Raw genomic sequence first — 17,699 nt, forward strand, 5'->3', positions numbered from 1 at the left:
TGCAGGCAAACATCATAGAAAAAGTAGAATCTTTTGTACCTCATGCTTGTGCGAATACATTTTCTGGTTTTGCAATGGATGACGTATTATTTCATTTTTCTTTAACTCAAAGAGGCCAAATGGAAACTTAAAAAAAGAACCATAAAAAAGCATAATAACAATCTTATTTTCTGGTCCCTTTTATCTAGGTTAGGAATTTGGAGTGTGTTTTGTGAGATGGCAAGTATTTTAAAGACAGACTATGTCCTTTCTGATGGACAAAGTACTTCTGAAAACCTTCCATCTTTGAACTCCCTCTAAAAACTTAACGAAAGAAAACATTTTTGTCATTTATTTTTCCAAGAGTTTGGTGGGGTTTTTTGTTTGTTTGTTTTGTTTTGTTTTTAATCTTGTGTCATAACAAAAACTTCAGAATACAGATAGTTTTTTTATTCTCAAAGTTTTCTGTTCAGCACACTTATGGAACATTGTAATAATAATAATAAGATGAATGTGTCACTAGTAACTTCTTCTAAGAGACAAAAAAAAAAAATTCCTCTTTTTTTTTTATTCCACAGCAAAACCCAACATGTTTTGTTTAGGTATATGAAAAGTACATACACTTCACTAGTCTTCCAATACAAAAACTAAAATTAATGTGTATGTTAGCATGCCTGAAATGAAAATACAGACAAAGATATGTAAAGTGTGGCACCCAACCTGAGCCTCAATCTAGATTTCTTATTCTAGCAATAATTCTTTAAAAAAATTGGTTTTTTATTACTGGCCTGAGGCAAATTCAACTGAGATTATGTTTCTCAGGGGAAAAGAAGCATTTTCTGAAGCAAATGTACAATTTATCTGAATATGCTATAAAATCTGGAAATATTTGCCCTCTGAGTCATATTAGCACAATCCACACAATTCCATACTTCCTTCTCCAGTGCACATACCACTTGAACACATTACAGTAATACCTGTTTTGTGATCCATTTAAGCTTTCTATTACCAGATTTTAGCTGGTCCTAAATTTGGCTCTGATAGTCCTATCTCTTACTAGGCAATTTCAAGCATTCTTTACCAGTTTTGATTAACAGACAGACCTTGACACGTCCTTATGTCTCCAGATCTGCATTTCAAGTTTCATCTTTTTGACCTTTAGGAGTCTCTGTGGTCTAATTATCCTATATCATAATGATTTATGTTTTTCTATATTCAGTGTCGTCCTAAGTTTCTGGCCATCTATTTTCATGTATTAAATGCACTTCAATAAGAGATGCATCTTTAAAATATCATCATTTTTTTCTCTCTTTGAAATATTTATATGTCTCAAAAGATCTATTATTAGTAGTAGTAGTAGTAGTATTACATAAGATTCTAAGTTTGCAATAATTGCAGGGAACTCTCTATTGAGTCCTGATAAAAAATATTCAGGTGTCTTGGTTGATTTCTGCTGTAAGACAGATAAAGCCAAGGAACCAACTGATGAGAAACATGCAAAAAAGCGAAACACAGGCAGGAGCCATCTGCTGTGATATTACTGACTAAGAGCGATCCAAAAACTAAAAGGAAGGAAAAATGCTCAGTAAAAATTATGTGGTATAAATCATTAGGTGGACACAGAAAACAGCCACGAATATGGTAAAAGCTGCAAAACGCAAAGAGCTAAATAGATTAAGATTGGCAATACTGCAGTCTCGCAGCCTGATTGCAGATTGGAAAACAGGAGAGGCAGGTTCTCCTATGACATAAAATCTGGTCTCCTGATACTGCTGGCAAACAAGCTGTAAGACGTCCCCTCTTAAGCTGTATAAAAACAGTTGTTGCTGTTTTTCTCGTCCAAACCCTACTGAAAAATAGTTCTAAAAGCAAAGAATCAGCATAGTTGAAAGAGGTCCTAAGACAGCATTTAGACTACCCTACACCTCTGATGCATCAAAAGTTTTTTTTCATTTCAAGATGAAATGAAGCCCAACACAGTTATTATCTTATTAAAGGATATGTTCTCCAGTCCTCTCTCTATACATTTTTCTTTCCCACTTTTTACAAACACAAGTCTTGACTCTACAGACCACAGACTCTGAACTACACAGTTGCAGAAGATCTATGGCAACTCATGGCATTCAAACATTGTGAAAGTTTCCCAGATTCCATACTCACTGAAGGTAAATAAGAAACATGGAGACTCTCCTTTTACATTAAAGCTATCACCTAATGGTTGAAAGGGAGAACTAGGCATTTTAAATCCTTGACTCTATTCTCAGCTATGCTTTTAGTTCACTCAGTGAAAGTTTGGCTCAGAACATTTTTTACTCCAGATCTGATCTCCGGTAGAGAGGGTAGATTACTAGCACTTTCATTGCAACTTTTCCTGAAATTGTTTAGCTTTCCAAGAGCTCTGAGATACCCAGAACAAAAGGTTTCAGAAAAAAATCAAATTCAGTAACTATATTCCATTATCTAAGTTTAGTATTACTACAACCAGTAAAGATGTGAAATTAGTACCAATAAGGTATATTAATCTCTCCTTTATTCACTATGGTAAAAATTCATAATTCTAATTGTTTTCAAAGATATATACCTAAAACAATAAAACCAACAATCTGGTTGAAGCAGAAGAACCTTTGATGTATAAACAAGTTTTGATATTTCTGCTCCTCATTCATTAGGTTTTTATTAATATAAGTATTAATAAAATAAATAAAATTTTAAAAAAATAATAAAATAAGTATTTCACATAGCTCTTTCCTACATTAATGAAACAAAATCTTAGAAGAAATAAAGTATTTTCTTCTCCAGGTACACTCATTGACAAGGTCCTACTATGGCTGCAAAATTTTTGACTGGAGACAGGTAACTTACAGGTTTAAATTCACTGAAACTTAAAACAGAACACCAACTTCATACCCAAGTCCTTTGTCTTGCAAGAAAACCAGGGTTTACAGAGGATTTCTAGCTAGACTGGTTTCCATTGGTGTCTGAGTATTAGCAAGACAACTGTATACCCCAAAGCTAAGCACTTTTTGAAACCATGAACACAATAAATTTCTTATTAATGAAAAAACCCACAAACTTTTCCATAGCTGAACCAGTAACTGTTTTGTGACACAGCAGAGACAACATGCTAAGACCGCCAATAAATTACAAAACCCAGTAACATTAATCTCAAATCAGTTATAATTAAGAAATTTTTACACTAAAGGTTTCCCTATGTTTCTCATAGAACCTCCAAAGAAAATTAGAGCTATGCATTTTTCATTTTAGACCGGGGAAGATTCTGTGCAAAACAAAATACTGCTTTCTTTCACAAACATTAGTATGGGATAAACAAGGATGACCAAGACAGAAAACCTTCAGACTGTGCTCTTTTCTATGCTAGTCAGGAACGTTTAGCAATAGATCTAGACCATACGTCTGCTTTTTTTTGTGTACCATCAGGGGGAGACAAATATTTTGGAAAACTTGGCATAATTCTAAGTGATTAGATTGCTTCTTAAAGTTCAACTGAAAGACAATAACAAACCTGTTGGATGTTTTCAATCTACTGAAAATGCGATTCTACCACCAGGATAAATGTTAGAAAGAGAACAAACCCTGGGAAAATGCACAAAACCTTAAAATTAGAAAAAGGTAACAAATGATCCTTTCTTCAGTATTGAATTACTGCCAGTCTAAAAAATAGACCACAGATGATGACAAACCTCAGAATTAAGCTTACTCTCTGAAATAAAGGCATGTAAAAATTGGTTTAATATGTGAAAAAAATGTGTTTTTCTTCTACCTCTTTAATATTTTGGAACAAAATTGAGTACTTGTTTCTCAGTGTGCAACATTAGGCCTGGATATTAGGCACAACATGGCTAAAATTAAATTCTCATTTTTCCTTTAAGCTGTGCTCATTCTTGGTCACTGGGGAGATTAAAACCACCATCTGTCATTCATCAGCGGAATGTCTTCTGCAGTTTTGGCCACTTCAAAATTTCACCCATGTTATGCTTTCCACATAATAAACCCTTCAGTGACAATCCACCACTAGAATTCAAATTATCATGAAACAGCATCCCAAGGTTCATCTTCTGATATTCACCTACACTTGCTATGACTTTGCTTTAGCTTTTCCTTGTCCTGCAACACTATTCATTCCTCTGGCTTCGATAGTATTACCTGTTCCAGAATGTTCACACCTAGGTTATCTTCCCAGTCTACCACGGTTCATGTGTCACCCTGCTCTCTACAGGTCTCTGCTACCTTTCTCTCCACCCATATACTACTATGCATCATCTCATTCACCTTCAAGGAAGCAATGTCCCATTTTGATGTTCCCATCACATGAAACGTACCACTTATATTTGTTCAGATATAAGAAAAAGCCCCTATATGCTTTCTCATATGTTTCTTTTCATAAACTGGGTATCCACAAAGCACTTCTATTCATTCAAAATCATCGCACTGTAGCTTCAAAGCCTGACAATGCCTAGCCTGCTGCTGTGCTAAGATCTCTATCATTATTCAAGCTTACTTCAGCACTTCCAGGCGATTCCATGTATATTCATTTATTGACTCTTATGCATCTAGATTTTAAACTCATCTTTTTTCTGTGCTCTGCAGGACCTGACACACTGGAGTCCTGGGCTCACAGGTAGAGTTCCTATGTACCCTGGTGATAAAATTAAAAACCACCATAAACATGCCAAGGACACACCCATCTCTGTATCAGTCTTGCCTCAGGAAGCTCATTGTCTAGACGATATTGTGAAAAAGCTGAGTTACACATATTTCTGACTGATAAACTGCGTGAATTTCAGCACACATGAGCAACACAGAGACAAACCCACTCTGGTAACTCATGTTAGGGGAAGAGCATACAGACATATACAGATGCCCTGTGGACACAGGGCAATGTATGGCATATAGCCATAGATATTTACTGAAGGGAAAGCTGCAAATTGCTTACCACACTGCAGCCAGGACAGTCAGGACCATTTTCACATGTCCTACGCCGCGCCTGGATTCCTCCTCCGCACTGAGCAGTGCAGCGCTCCCATGGACCCCAGCCTGTCCAAAACACATGAGGGGGGCACAACAAATGCTCATTGCAGTACCTGTGAGAAGAGGCAAACAAGGAGGCAAAGAATATATTTAGTACCAAGACAACACTTTCCCCAAAAGCCCATCATTTGCATTATTCAGATAGATGTTTGTACAGGGAAATATTTTATAAAAAGGGCCCCTCCCTATTCATAAATCACTGAAAAAAAAAGTTTTCACACTGCATAGTGTTTAAACATTTGAGATTTTTCTTTTTTTTAGGCTGTAATTGTGGGGGTGAAACATTTTTTTTTGCTTTATTCATGCCATTATACAACATATGTGACACAACCATGCTATTGTACTGTGAGCTCGTAAGGAAGGTTGACAACTACTCTGTTAAAACCAGTTGTGGCTACACATCTGGGACAGAAGTGAGTCAACCAAACAGAAGGCAACCATTTATGTAGGTGGTCTTTTATCAGTCTCCAGCTAAGCATTGATTAGCATCCATCTCTCATGTTCAGAGAGCTAAACTTGCTTTTTCTTTCCACAGTGTCTCCACTTTTATGGGTAAAATAAAAGCTAAAACATTGATTCTAGGCATAAAAAACTGCACTGTTTTCATAATGTTATTACTTTACTTTTTAAAGTGTTGTTTTAGCTATTACAATCTTTGAAGGATTTCCCAGTAGGCTTCAAACTGATTCAGAAGCCTACTAGGTTCTTGAGGAAAGCATGAATATTTTACTACTGAGCTGTCATTATTGTAACAAGACATTCAGGTATGTGGGAGGGTCCCAACTTTTAGTGAGTGTTTTCATTTTTTGTAAAACCCTAAGATTCGTGACTTTTTAGCATGCCATCCAATACCTCTAGCCCTAGCATATGCTGCTTAGTAACGATCCGCTACACAGGTCCAAAGGATTTGGGCCACCAGCAAGTGTGACTGGGGCTCTTAAAGAGACTAAGTTGTCATTTAAGATAAAGCAAAGCCAGGACATATTCAGAAAACAGATGAAGCTGAAGAAGTGCTCTGATATTTTATGGATGTGGCTGGGTGGCTCTTGCTCCAACTACTGACTGTCCTGAGCAAACAATCTGTTACAGTATTCATCTTTTACACCAGGCATCGAAATCCACTGTCTTCTTGCCTTTCTGACAAGTTTCCATCACTTTGCACTCTTCTGCAATGCAAACCAAATCTAATAATGCAGTAATTAATTTTCTACAAAAAGAGAAATGATAGTGTAAACTGCTGTCATTTTCAACAAGAATAACCATAATCACATTTTCTTTAAGAAAGCTCTAATTCTTCATTATGAAGGAATTCTCATGTTCAGAATTGTTTGGGAAAAAAATGTTGTCTATGTTATATCCAAATAGGTTTATCACATGTGCTAGAACCTATGATTCAGAATTTTTCTCTAGGTCTGAGCAACCCCATCAAAATTTAAAAGGGAGTGCAGTAAAGAGGGGAGTGACATTTAGTTTTGTGTTTCTGTATAGTTAAGGAAACTATTAACAGCTTGTATTGACCTTATCTGCTCTTTAAGTGGGGAAAAAAAAAAACAAAAACAACACAACAAAACCAAACCCTGAATATTTATTAATCTGCTATCTCAGAATTCTTCAATGTGTGATGTGGACCGATGTTTTTCAGTAGTAGCTTATACATAAAATACCTTTTTTCCTCCTGCATTTTCAAAATGCGCAGTTCACAGTTCACATTATGTTGTCACTAAAGATGAGGAACATTTTGTGTCTGGATGTTCTTCCCCCAAAACTCCAACAGCTGCACACATTCTTTATCACATGCAGTCATTTATATGAATGTTTGTGATAGTTTGTCTTTGTGATCATTTATTGAGAACGTGTACCAAATGAAACATAGATGCAACATCACCATTTATTTAGTCAAAAGAGTACATTTTTTGCATAATTTCATTAGGTCTTAATGGAGATGTGATAAGTTAATTTGAGACACACCACAGGATAAAGCAAGTTTGCCATGAAGTTGACAATTACCAACATTCAGCCATGCAAAAAGTAAAATTAAGGGTGGGACTCAACTTGCCTTTTACACTAGGCATGTACAGTGTAGCTGTCTATAAATAGTCAGCTAAACTTGAGACACAGTTCATGGACAGAAACAGCCCTTTTAAAAACATGATTTATGTCACCTGAAAGCAAATATCTAATGTAGGTCATACAAATACAGCCCTCAATATACTGATTTCTCCCTATTGACTATAAAGGCTGTGTGAGACAGCCAATGGAAATTTTGTCAATACAAGCTATGGAGGCTAGAATGATTAACTTGATCAAATTTAGAAATATAGAGTAAAAGGAGACAAATCACTCTGTTCTCCACAGCTTGAACTGACTGAATTTCTACAGACCGTAGTGGAAGTTCAGACACTTGACTCACACGTAAGCACTCACATTCATAGACACCTGAAGTTAGGTGCGAAAAATCTCACTTAGATGAGACGCATAACACTATACAAAGCCTCTTTTAGTGTCAACATGCCCTATCATCTACTCGCTCACTTAAGCAGAAGACAGAAAAGAAATCTAACAACTGACTCAGTCAACACTTCAAAGGCTGTTAAATTCTGTTAACCAATACTATTTAAAGATGCAGTTGAAAATACAAGATGAAACTGAAAAATAAAACAAACAAACAAACAAACCAAACCAAAAAAAGCCCCACAAAGACAATCCAAAAAAACCCTAAAATGCCTATGCAAGCTACTTAACTTCAATTTAGGATTTTTTTTTTTTTTAAACCAAATACAGAAGTGAGTTTTGGTGTTTTTTGTTGTGTTTTTTTTTTTTGTTTTTTTTTTTTTGTTTTTTTTTTGTTTTCAGGGAAAAAAAAAAAAAAAACATGCAGCATACAAGCAGAATCTTATTTTCATTTCAGCCAGCGAGCCTCTGAAAGCATCAGGTATGTTTTCACAGCTAGAGACATCCCTGCAATTGATCTTCAAGAGCTGTGCTACAGCATGGGGCTTTGAGCCAAGTTTCATTATATCTCTTCTTGGCTGCATTTCAAGTCATTCAGTAACCCTTTTCCCTTTTGCTCTTTCTGCCCCCTTAATGTTGTTCTCAGGACCCACAGGGCTAACATTTTACAGCAATTCAACAAAACATGCAATGCAAGAAACTTGAATCTGTGAAACCACTGCCCTCTCCCCTAATCTAACTGCAGTGAGGTCAAAAGGGAGAATAGCCTAGAGAAATGTGACCCTTCCCATTTCCCCTTGCAGTGGAATCAAGTTCAAATGCCCTAATAAAGAAATTATCATACTGGGACGAGAACATCCTCTGTCCAGTTCTGTTCATAACCACTGGTTCCTACAGTAATTTTTAATTTTTTACTCTAGGCAATTCCAGTAAAACTGGAATTACTATTCTTTTTCCTCTGAAGATCTCGACCTTTACTGAAACATCAATTTATCTCAGTGTTGCCATGTGTACCACAGGCTAACTACATGACAGTTACAAATGTGTCTTTTTTTTAATGCCACAGAGAAATGCTATTTAATTTAAACACACAGTTCTTAATTTTGACTTATATTATACTAGGACATATGGAAGAAAAACTAACCTTCATCACTGTCTGCCCATGCCTATGTAATATACTGTTACGTGGTAGGTACTTGTGATGACCAGCTGGTGACTTACTGGGAAGCACAGACTATACTGAGGTTGTTAGGAATGCTGGATCCCTTTAATTGGAGGCAGACACAGGATGCCCACACAAGCCTTACTGTAGTGAGATTGCTGAATTGACAGAAATCGCCACCCAGGAGACTGTGGAAGGTGGTGGGGGCTGGGGCGTGTGCTCCCATGGTCTTCTGTGGAAGAAGAGGATGGGGCAGAGAAAGCAAGGTAGATGGGAGCACAAGCTTCCCAGCAGACCAGACAGCCATGGGTGGACGAGGAAGCCAAAGCCTTGCAGTGTTTGATCCACTCTGGTGAAAGGAACCGGGCTCATTGGCACTGCTCAGAAACAAGCAGTGCTACACAGAACAGGCACTTGACTCTCAGCAGTTCCTCCTTCTCATGGAAACAAGCCCAAAAGCTCTGAATATTTTGTGAGGATTGTGTATGAAAATGGTGACAATATGTACTGCTTCTAATCTTCTTATACACCCCCAAATTTCCAGGGCTTTCAAACATGTAACTCCTCATCTGCAGACAGTTTATTTTTCTACTTGTAATTCACCATGCTTGCTTTTCTTTTTCTTTCTTTCTTTCTTTCTTTCTTTCTTTCTTTCTTTCTTTCTTTCTTTCTTTCTTTCTTTCTTTCTTTCTTTCTTTCTTTCTTTCTTTCTTTCTTTCTCTCTTTCTCTCTTTCTCTCTTTCTCTCTTTCTCTCTTTCTCTCTTTCTCTCTTTCTCTCTTTCTCTCTTTCTCTCTTTCTCTCTCTCTTTCTCTCTTTCTCTCTTTCTCTCTTTCTTTCTCTCTTTCTCTCTTTCTCTCTTTCTCTCTTTCTCTCTTTCTCTCTTTCTTTCTCTCTTTCTTTCTCTCTTTCTCTCTTTCTTTCTCTCTCTCTTTCTCTCTTTCTCTCTTTCTCTCTCTCTTTCTCTCTTTCTCTCTTTCTCTCTCTCTTTCTCTCTTTTTCTCTTTCTCTCTTTCTCTCTTTCTCTCTTTCTTTCTTTCTCTCTTTCTCTCTTTCTTTCTCTCTCTCTTTCTCTCTTTCTCTCTTTCTTTCTCTCTTTCTTTCTCTCCTTCTTTCTCTCTTTCTCTCTCTCTTTCTCTCTCTCTTTCTCTCTCTCTTTCTCTCTTTCTCCTTCTTTCCTTCTTTCTTTCCTTCTTTCTTTCCTTCGTTCCTTCTTTCCTTCTTTCCTTCCTTCTTTCTTTCCTTCTTTCTTTCCTTCTTTCTTTCCTTCTTTCCTTCATTCCTTCTTTCCTTCTTTCCTTCTTTCTTTCCTTCCTTCTTTCTTTCCTTCCTTCTTTCCTTTCTTTCTCTCTCTTTCTCTCTTTTTCTTCTCTTTCTCTCTTTCTCTCTCTTTCTTTCTTTCTTTCTCTCTTTCTCTCTTTCTTTCTTTCTCTCTTTCTCTCTTTCTCTCTTTCTTTCTCTCTTTCTTTCTCTCTTTCTTTCTCTCTTTCTCTCTTTCTCTCTTTCTCTCTCTCTCTCTTTCTCTCTCTCTCTTTCTTTCTTTCTCTCTTTCTCTCTTTCTTTCTCTCTCTCTTTCTTTCTCTCTTTCTTTCTTTCTCTCTCTCTCTTTCTTCCCACTAAAAGCAAAGAATTCTCATTTTAATGTCCACCATTTCTGCATAAATAGGAGGGAAAGCAGTGGACTTAACGAGCACATATCCAAAACATCTTCCACAGAGAGGACAAATATTTTCACTCAATGAAAAAGTCAAGACAGAATACCATAAACACTGTAAACTAAAATGTAGGTAGTTTTCCAGCAGCTTCAGTGAATATTTCTCATACAGGAAAAAACAGAAATTTTTGAGCCCCTAAGGAATTCATGAGGATGTCTTCCATCTGGAATATTAACTGCAAAATAGTTTTATCTGATTAGCAAACTTTGCTAAACTATTTTCACTCCTTCTCCATATTCTCTATAAATGCACATGAGCTGCACTTTTGACCTTTTTCTACAATGCAAATTGACTTTGTAGTATGAGTCTTTGCTGCTATCTGTCAACTGTTTTCCACTGCCCCACACGCCTTTAGCAGCAGAGCATGCAACAACTTAACCTAGCTGCAACACTTTAAATTGGTAAATATTGCCATTGATTTCAAGCGAATGACCAGCAAGCACAGAGCTGCCTGATACATTAGCCATGATAGAATCATGGCTTTTGTGAGGTAAAACAAACACAACGTAGGCAAATATTTAGCTCTTAACACATGAACAAATACTTTCAAACTAAATATGCTTTCACATCTGCAGGTGAATTTACCTCAGCTATAGGCTGCCTTCTCTGTGTTTGCTTTCCATGGAGTTATGCAAAGGACTTCTACGGAAATCACTGTTGAAAAGCTTTTTCAAAGTTTGGCACAATGTTGGTCTGTATTTATGCCCCAGAACATATGAAAGTGATGTGAATATACACTTTTCTAAAGACAAATGCACACAATGCGTAAACCAACTAATTTTTACTAATACTACACATAGAATAATTTTATATATGAGCTGGGACATGAAGAAATTAGTATGTTAGGCTATTTATAAGCATTGATTAGTTTAAATGAGAAAATCTGAGAAGCTGCTTATTGGTACTCTGGATACAAATCCAAGGTAAACATTTGTTAGGAGTTACTGCACATGGAATATTTGCCTAGCCTGCCTAAATGTACTGGGCCCAGTTCTCAAAGGAACTGTTTCCATTTGGTGCAAATATAACTCCGATGGTACTGGAGTGAAGTAGTGATTTAGGACTACTGTAAACACTTCATTTCCCTCACAGCTCAAAACTCTATGAGCTGTCAGAGCCCTGAGGACTCTCATAAAGCCTTAATGGCCCCCAAAAGCCTCACCTGGGACTGCTACCCACACCTGTGAGCCCAGGAGATCTATTTAAGCTCTGCAGGGACCTTCAACCCCCACCTGAGCTGCGCTGCTGGAGAAGCAATGGACCTTATCCCTGGCCCATCATGGCGCCCTATAGTCTAGATCTCAATGTGTGGACTGGCCTTGGCCCTGTTGCTATAGATCAGCCCCGTGAACACTGAACTTGACCCTAACCCTGGCCTGTGGCTTGGCTTCCCAGCTGCCTTCTTGTCATTTCACCTATGATCTAGGCTCTTGATTGAATCTGGCCACAACCTCCAGGCTTGCCCTGCTCTCCTGCTGGAGGTGGTGGGATGGGCCCTGGATGGCAAGCTTCCCAGGACTTTCTTTTTACAGCTCCGAAAAGATTTATTCAAGTACTTGACCTGACACTTAACAAAAATCCTGGCAAATAACTGGTGCCTCATTCATTTAGCTGCTTTAAAAATGATATGACAAATCTTCCTAACATATTACACCTTCTGGAAATAAATTTTAAAACTACTTCTAAAAAAGGAAAAAAAAACCAACACTTTAAAAGTATCAGCACACATCACACTTAAAATGAGGCTAGAGGAAGGAAGGTCAGCTGTGAGCAAGCTAGTGGGTGAGAGGAAGGTGCAGGGCTGGTGAGAGCGGAGGGTGTTTCAAGGCGACAGGAAACAGTGACAGAGGAAGTATATGAGAAAAAGGCATCCTGCACTAAACTCACAGGAACGTACATCCCAGATTCCTGCTGAACCTGGATGGAGAGGGAAACAAGTAACTGCAGGCTACAAAAGCAAAGCAACATAAGCTTGCTGTTCCTTCAGAACAGGTACATAACAAAATTCAATCCTTCTAGGCTGCTGTTATTTCAACTTATTCTAAGTATCACTTTCCATTTTGTAACTGCATTTTCAGTGCACCTATTGTATTAATATTGGATATTTTATCCTATAATTATGAGAGTATTTCTCATGGTTTTCTGTATTTCTCTGAAATTCTTTACTGGGCTTTTATTCCATGTTAAACTTAAGATGAACAATTATTTATAACATTCATAGTCCATCAACAAAAGGTCTATCAAAACTAAACTCTTCTATATTAAGTCTTATTGTATCCTGCCCTGGACTGACCTCTCAGTTCAGGAAAATCAATAACTTATTCATGCTAAGACAGAGCTATGTAATGACAGATATAATGTACATTTAGTGATGATGGCTTTTTGGTGGGGCAACCCACTTCCAGAAAGCAATTTACAAAATAACAAAATGCTCTCCTCTGCAATGAAATGGTAAATATTCATGACTCTGAATCAGCAAAAAGTGTTTTATGATACTGATCCTTTACATTTAGAGCTAGAAAGATCATGTCCCTGATGATCTGTTAATACATAAGTGTGTGACGACACTTCATCTGAAGAAATGCCAGAATTGGCGTTTAATTAAATCCCTCACTGAAACTCATCATAAAGATTACTGAATCTTGCTTTCATCCAACAGCAAATATAGGATACTAAATCATCCATACAGAAACAATGAAGTAAGCTGCAAGTACATAGTGAGAGGAAACGAATCCACATACATCTCTTTGAATGGATAACTATAGGACTCCAAATTCTTACACCAAAACAAGTCTTCTGATATCTCACTTTTTGGCATGCCTCAGGAAACAACATAATACATCTAAGAGTTGCAGTTTATCTGAATATATTCTAGTATTTAAATAAATATTTAATTCCTGTTAAAATTCCTAATGCACAAACTACAATTTAGAGAGATTAAGGTGCATGTAAAATGGAATCAGAGGCCTGAACTCTACATTCTGAGCTAATGACAAAATGCCCAGCCCAGTACCAAAGCAATAGATGGTAAAATCAAAATCTGAGCTGACTTGATCTGCTCAAAAGTTACTATATATATACAAACAATTTTTAAAAACGCTGAAACCTTACTAAAAGATAATTGACTTCAAGGTGTATTATATTTATTGAATATAAAAAAAGCCCTTGAAACTTCCTTTCATGTTATATAGGTGCTTAATTCTTTTATGACAGAAAAAAATGAACTCAAATCATCAGTAACATAGTGCTGTGACCTTACTATATTTGCTCTGAATTCCAGGTTCTGAGGCTGGGCGAGTTACAATACAAACGCACTGCAATCAGTTTTCAAGGAGAATCAATTTTCGGGGTCTCAAGGGACAGCAGCACTTTGCTTCAGCACAATTCTCTGGCACTACCAGGAGCGCTCAGCTGGCTCGGAAAGATGCAGCTAAGTGAAAGATGAAAGAACTGCTGCAGATCCACAGCCTTGCTAATGGGAATACTGCTACTGTGCAGCAGTGGAGTTAAAGCGCGAGTGAAAGGAAAGGGAAGAGAAAACCAATGCAGGTAAAGGAGAAAATGTCCTACGGAATACAGCTGAACAGAAGAAATTAAAACAGACAGCATAAAAAAGGTAGCTCACCTCTCCTCACGATTCTGTCCCACACAGACCCGTCCTCCATGTCGAGGGGTTGGATTGCTGCAGGAACGCTGACGAACTTGAAAGCCTATTCCACAAGTGGTACTACAAGGTGACCAAGAAGTCCATGGTGTCCAGCCTCCATTTCTGGTAGAATAAAAAGCTCAGGCTCTGTCATCTGTTATACATAGCGAATGGCTGATTAGGTGTGACTGACAGCAGAATCTTGCCCATTCATATTTCTGTAGAAGTCATTAATACTACATTGTGTTTCATTTCTTAAAGCATATTGAACTAAAAGAAAGGTGTTCTGATCCTTCCATATTTCATGCTTTGTAACCAGCAACTGTTAAAGTGACCTTACTACACAAGAAGTAGAAAGACGTGAAATTATTTAGCTGCTTTTGGTCACTTTATTCTGGGTAAATGTCATCTGCAAACTCATATCAAATTGATGAAGATAACTTTTAATTACATATTGTTCCACTTATTATTTGTGGGTCTTTTCTTCAGGGAGATTAAAATGTCAAGTTTTGCTTCTGAAAATGATGAAAGGAAAAAAAAAAAGCAATAAGTGTCAAAATTCATTAGTTTGCAATTTCAACAGGGTTTTCTCACAAGGCACCAAATACCTCGTTCATAATGTAACAAAAAACCTAAGAGAATTCAAATGCTGTACCCTGCACTTGTGAACTTTTGGAAAGGACACTCCTGTCCCTCCCCAATATACCCTAGGAAAAAATATACTAGACCAAACATCTCAAAAGGAATTTCATACCCTGTCCTAATCAAAAAATGATGCACTTCAGCAGTTCCCAAAATCTTTTGATGGCTAGCTTGAAGTTTCTGTATTGGTAGAAGACAAACAGAAATCAAGAAAAATAAAACTAAATTATAATTAGTTCTTAAGGTTTCATCATGAAAGCAAAGTTAAAATAGTGTCTTACTTGATTTTGAATTCACTTTTTTAGCAATGAAAACAAAATAAATCCAATAATAAAAATGATATGAAATTGTTCAAGTAATTTATCACAAATATTACCAGTTTAAATTTCACTCATCTTTGTGACCATTATAAGGGATATGAGAATTGATGATGCAGAAAAAGCTTTTGAAAAACAGAGTCAGATATCACTGGTAACACAGACAAAAAAATAAGATCTCTGTCAATGCAATATCTGACTCAAGTGGCAAAAGGAGTAAAGTATCTGGATACACTGCCAATGGTAGTACACGAATCAAGTCCTAAATCATGTTCCAAATTCTCTTCTAAACCTGAGAGCCAATAACTCTTGTTTGATTGTTCGGTATCTCACAGCCTCCTTATCTTTTTTATTCTTCTTCTCATCTAATGTTATATACTATATTGTTATGTTTTTAATAATTACCCTGAAATGGACTATTTCGACTTACATAGCTTGCAGTTAATTGTGCAGAAGGATAACCACTTTTATTCACTACCATGATGTGCTTCTGATGTTCAAAAAAGAAAAACATAACAAAACAGAGACAAAAAGCAGAAAGAATCACTGAAAATAAACAGAATGCACCACTATGTAAGTTTCATCTTGCAATTAAAGTTTTTATAATGTTTTGACAATGAACTCCTAATGCAGTTCAGAATATGCAGTGTTGTTTGCCTCTTTGAAGTGATCTGCTCTCACTGTTTTTTTTCTGGGACTGGTTATGTGTCCGAGGAAGACAAGACTGGCTGAAGAGTGCCATACAGGTTGGTAATAGATCTAGATGTCATGATACAACCAAAAAGATACAATTAAAGCAGTTTTCCCAAGGCAGAATGGGGGAATACAACAATGGCAAGAGATCTCAAAAAAAGTAAACATTTCTGACTTCCAGAAAAAAGTTTTGTGACTTACAAAACTGAGAAAAAGTATCATACTCTGGATATTACCTCTTTGTTTTTTTTTTTTTTTTTTTCTTTTTGAGCTTTTGTTAAAAGTAGCTGAGGACAATATTATTTGGCACACAGCTTTTGAAATCACTATTTCTCATCTGGCTCATTCTTTCTCCCACAAAGTCTGAGAAATACTCTCTAATGTCTCATTTGCTGTGGTCATTGCTATAAGCTGTTTTGTGCATAGAATGGGATCAGTGGGTTGCAGCCGAGATTTCAAAGGGTAGGTTCTGATTAAGTTTAAAGCATTTAAACCACAAGCGATAGAACCTGAAATTGCTTTGTGTACCTGGAACAGTTGGCAATCTCCATGGTTGGTCCTTCACACAGCCAACCTCCACACTGAGGAGCAGGACTGTCACACACACGTGTCCTGCAGAGGCAGGAGCCAACACTGGTACTGTCTGTGTGGGTGCAAGGTTTCCATTGTGACCATGTTCCAAAATGCCCATCCACTGTCAGATTCCTCATCTAGAAACAAACACAACAGAAAGGCTTACCTGGGACCTGACAATTCCTTCATACCACCTTTTAATTCTGCAGTACATGGAGGTACAGCCTTCAGCTACCAACAATAAAAGCTTCCACTGGAGAGATACACCTTCCAGACAGCAAGATCCCCCTAAAATTTCTGTAGCTGCCAGGCCACTGGATGTCACCTCTATAGCAATAACAATAATCACAGCTAACCATTACCTTTTGCAACCATTCCTGACTACAGTGATTCAATTGAATCTGTTCTGATTACCATATTCCCTGTTTCCTGAAATTTAACTGTGATTAGGTGCATGGATACTGTCTGTAAAACAGCATGTGTAAGAATGCTTGTGGAAACCTAAACCTAGATCAAAAGGCAGAGGCAGCAGAGCATAATAGTCCAGGGTAACAAACAGGGATGAATCAATTTCAAATCTCCACAATGAGTATCTTTTTCATAACAACACTTTTTCGAAGTACATATCATATAGCATCATTTCATAAAAGCGAAATGTGGTTTTAAATATAACTCTGTCTAAACATTAAGTGTAATTACATGTATAAATCCTAAATACATTTTTAAAAAACAGCATCAAACCCTACATGATGAGACAGTTTGCTCCCACTGAAGTCAATTCTCAACACCTTTGGATGGAAGGGTCAGACCATTTTCATCTTGACTGGAATGTTTCCATCATGCAGTTATAACACATGTTAATAAGAAATCTCTACTGTCCAGCCAAAACAAAATGTGCTAATGGAAATTACAACAGCCTCCATGGTTACTGGAACTTTTAAAGAAAATGGGGCTGGACATGGGGAATTCAGCTCTCTTAACAAAGACAGGAGTTCATATTATTAATTCTTTTAGCAAGGTGTTAATCCTGACAAAACTGTGATCATAAATGGAAATGTTGGCCACTTTTTCACCTAAATGCTGAAGGACTTGCCTTTTGATTGTCACGTTTTAACTTCCAGTCAAAACAACAGTACTAACAAGTGCAGGCTAAACAGCATTTAAAGTCACCCTTAGATAATAATAAATATGTACCAGTTGTAGTCAGGCATATTTTATCAAACGTGTAAGAACGTAACACTGTAAGATTTACTTATATATTGAAATAGGAACTACAGTTGTAGCTTGTCACGATGGTCTGAAATGGTGTCTCCCTTTGCTATTTTTAGTATTATTTCATTTTAACAGTGGTGAGGGAAGTATACATTTCGCTAATAACTTGAAGATACAAGAGATTCGATTACAGCACAAGAGATGTTTCCACTGCAGTGCTGGGTGCTGGCTGATTCTTCCCACTGTGGTAAAGGTTCCATA

General features: G+C 37.0%; 1 protein-coding gene across 9 annotated transcripts in view; it reads right to left on the reverse strand.

Moving 5' to 3' along the window:
* SEMA5A (semaphorin 5A) overlaps nucleotides 1-17,699 on the reverse strand; it is a 328,825-nt gene that overhangs the window by 68,855 nt on the left and 242,271 nt on the right. For all 9 annotated transcript variants that reach the window (XM_082045292.1, XM_082045298.1, XM_082045290.1 and 6 more), the window contains 3 exons: nucleotides 16,182-16,363; nucleotides 13,981-14,124; nucleotides 4,934-5,081 (listed from right to left, as the gene is read on the reverse strand). In XM_082045292.1, coding sequence (XP_081901418.1) covers nucleotides 4,934-5,081; nucleotides 13,981-14,124; nucleotides 16,182-16,363 — 474 coding nt within the window. The remainder of the gene's footprint in view (nucleotides 1-4,933; nucleotides 5,082-13,980; nucleotides 14,125-16,181; nucleotides 16,364-17,699) is intronic.

Source organism: Streptopelia decaocto (assembly GCF_964273445.1).
Source record: "Streptopelia decaocto genome assembly, chromosome: 2".
Lineage (NCBI taxonomy): Eukaryota > Metazoa > Chordata > Aves > Columbiformes > Columbidae > Streptopelia > Streptopelia decaocto.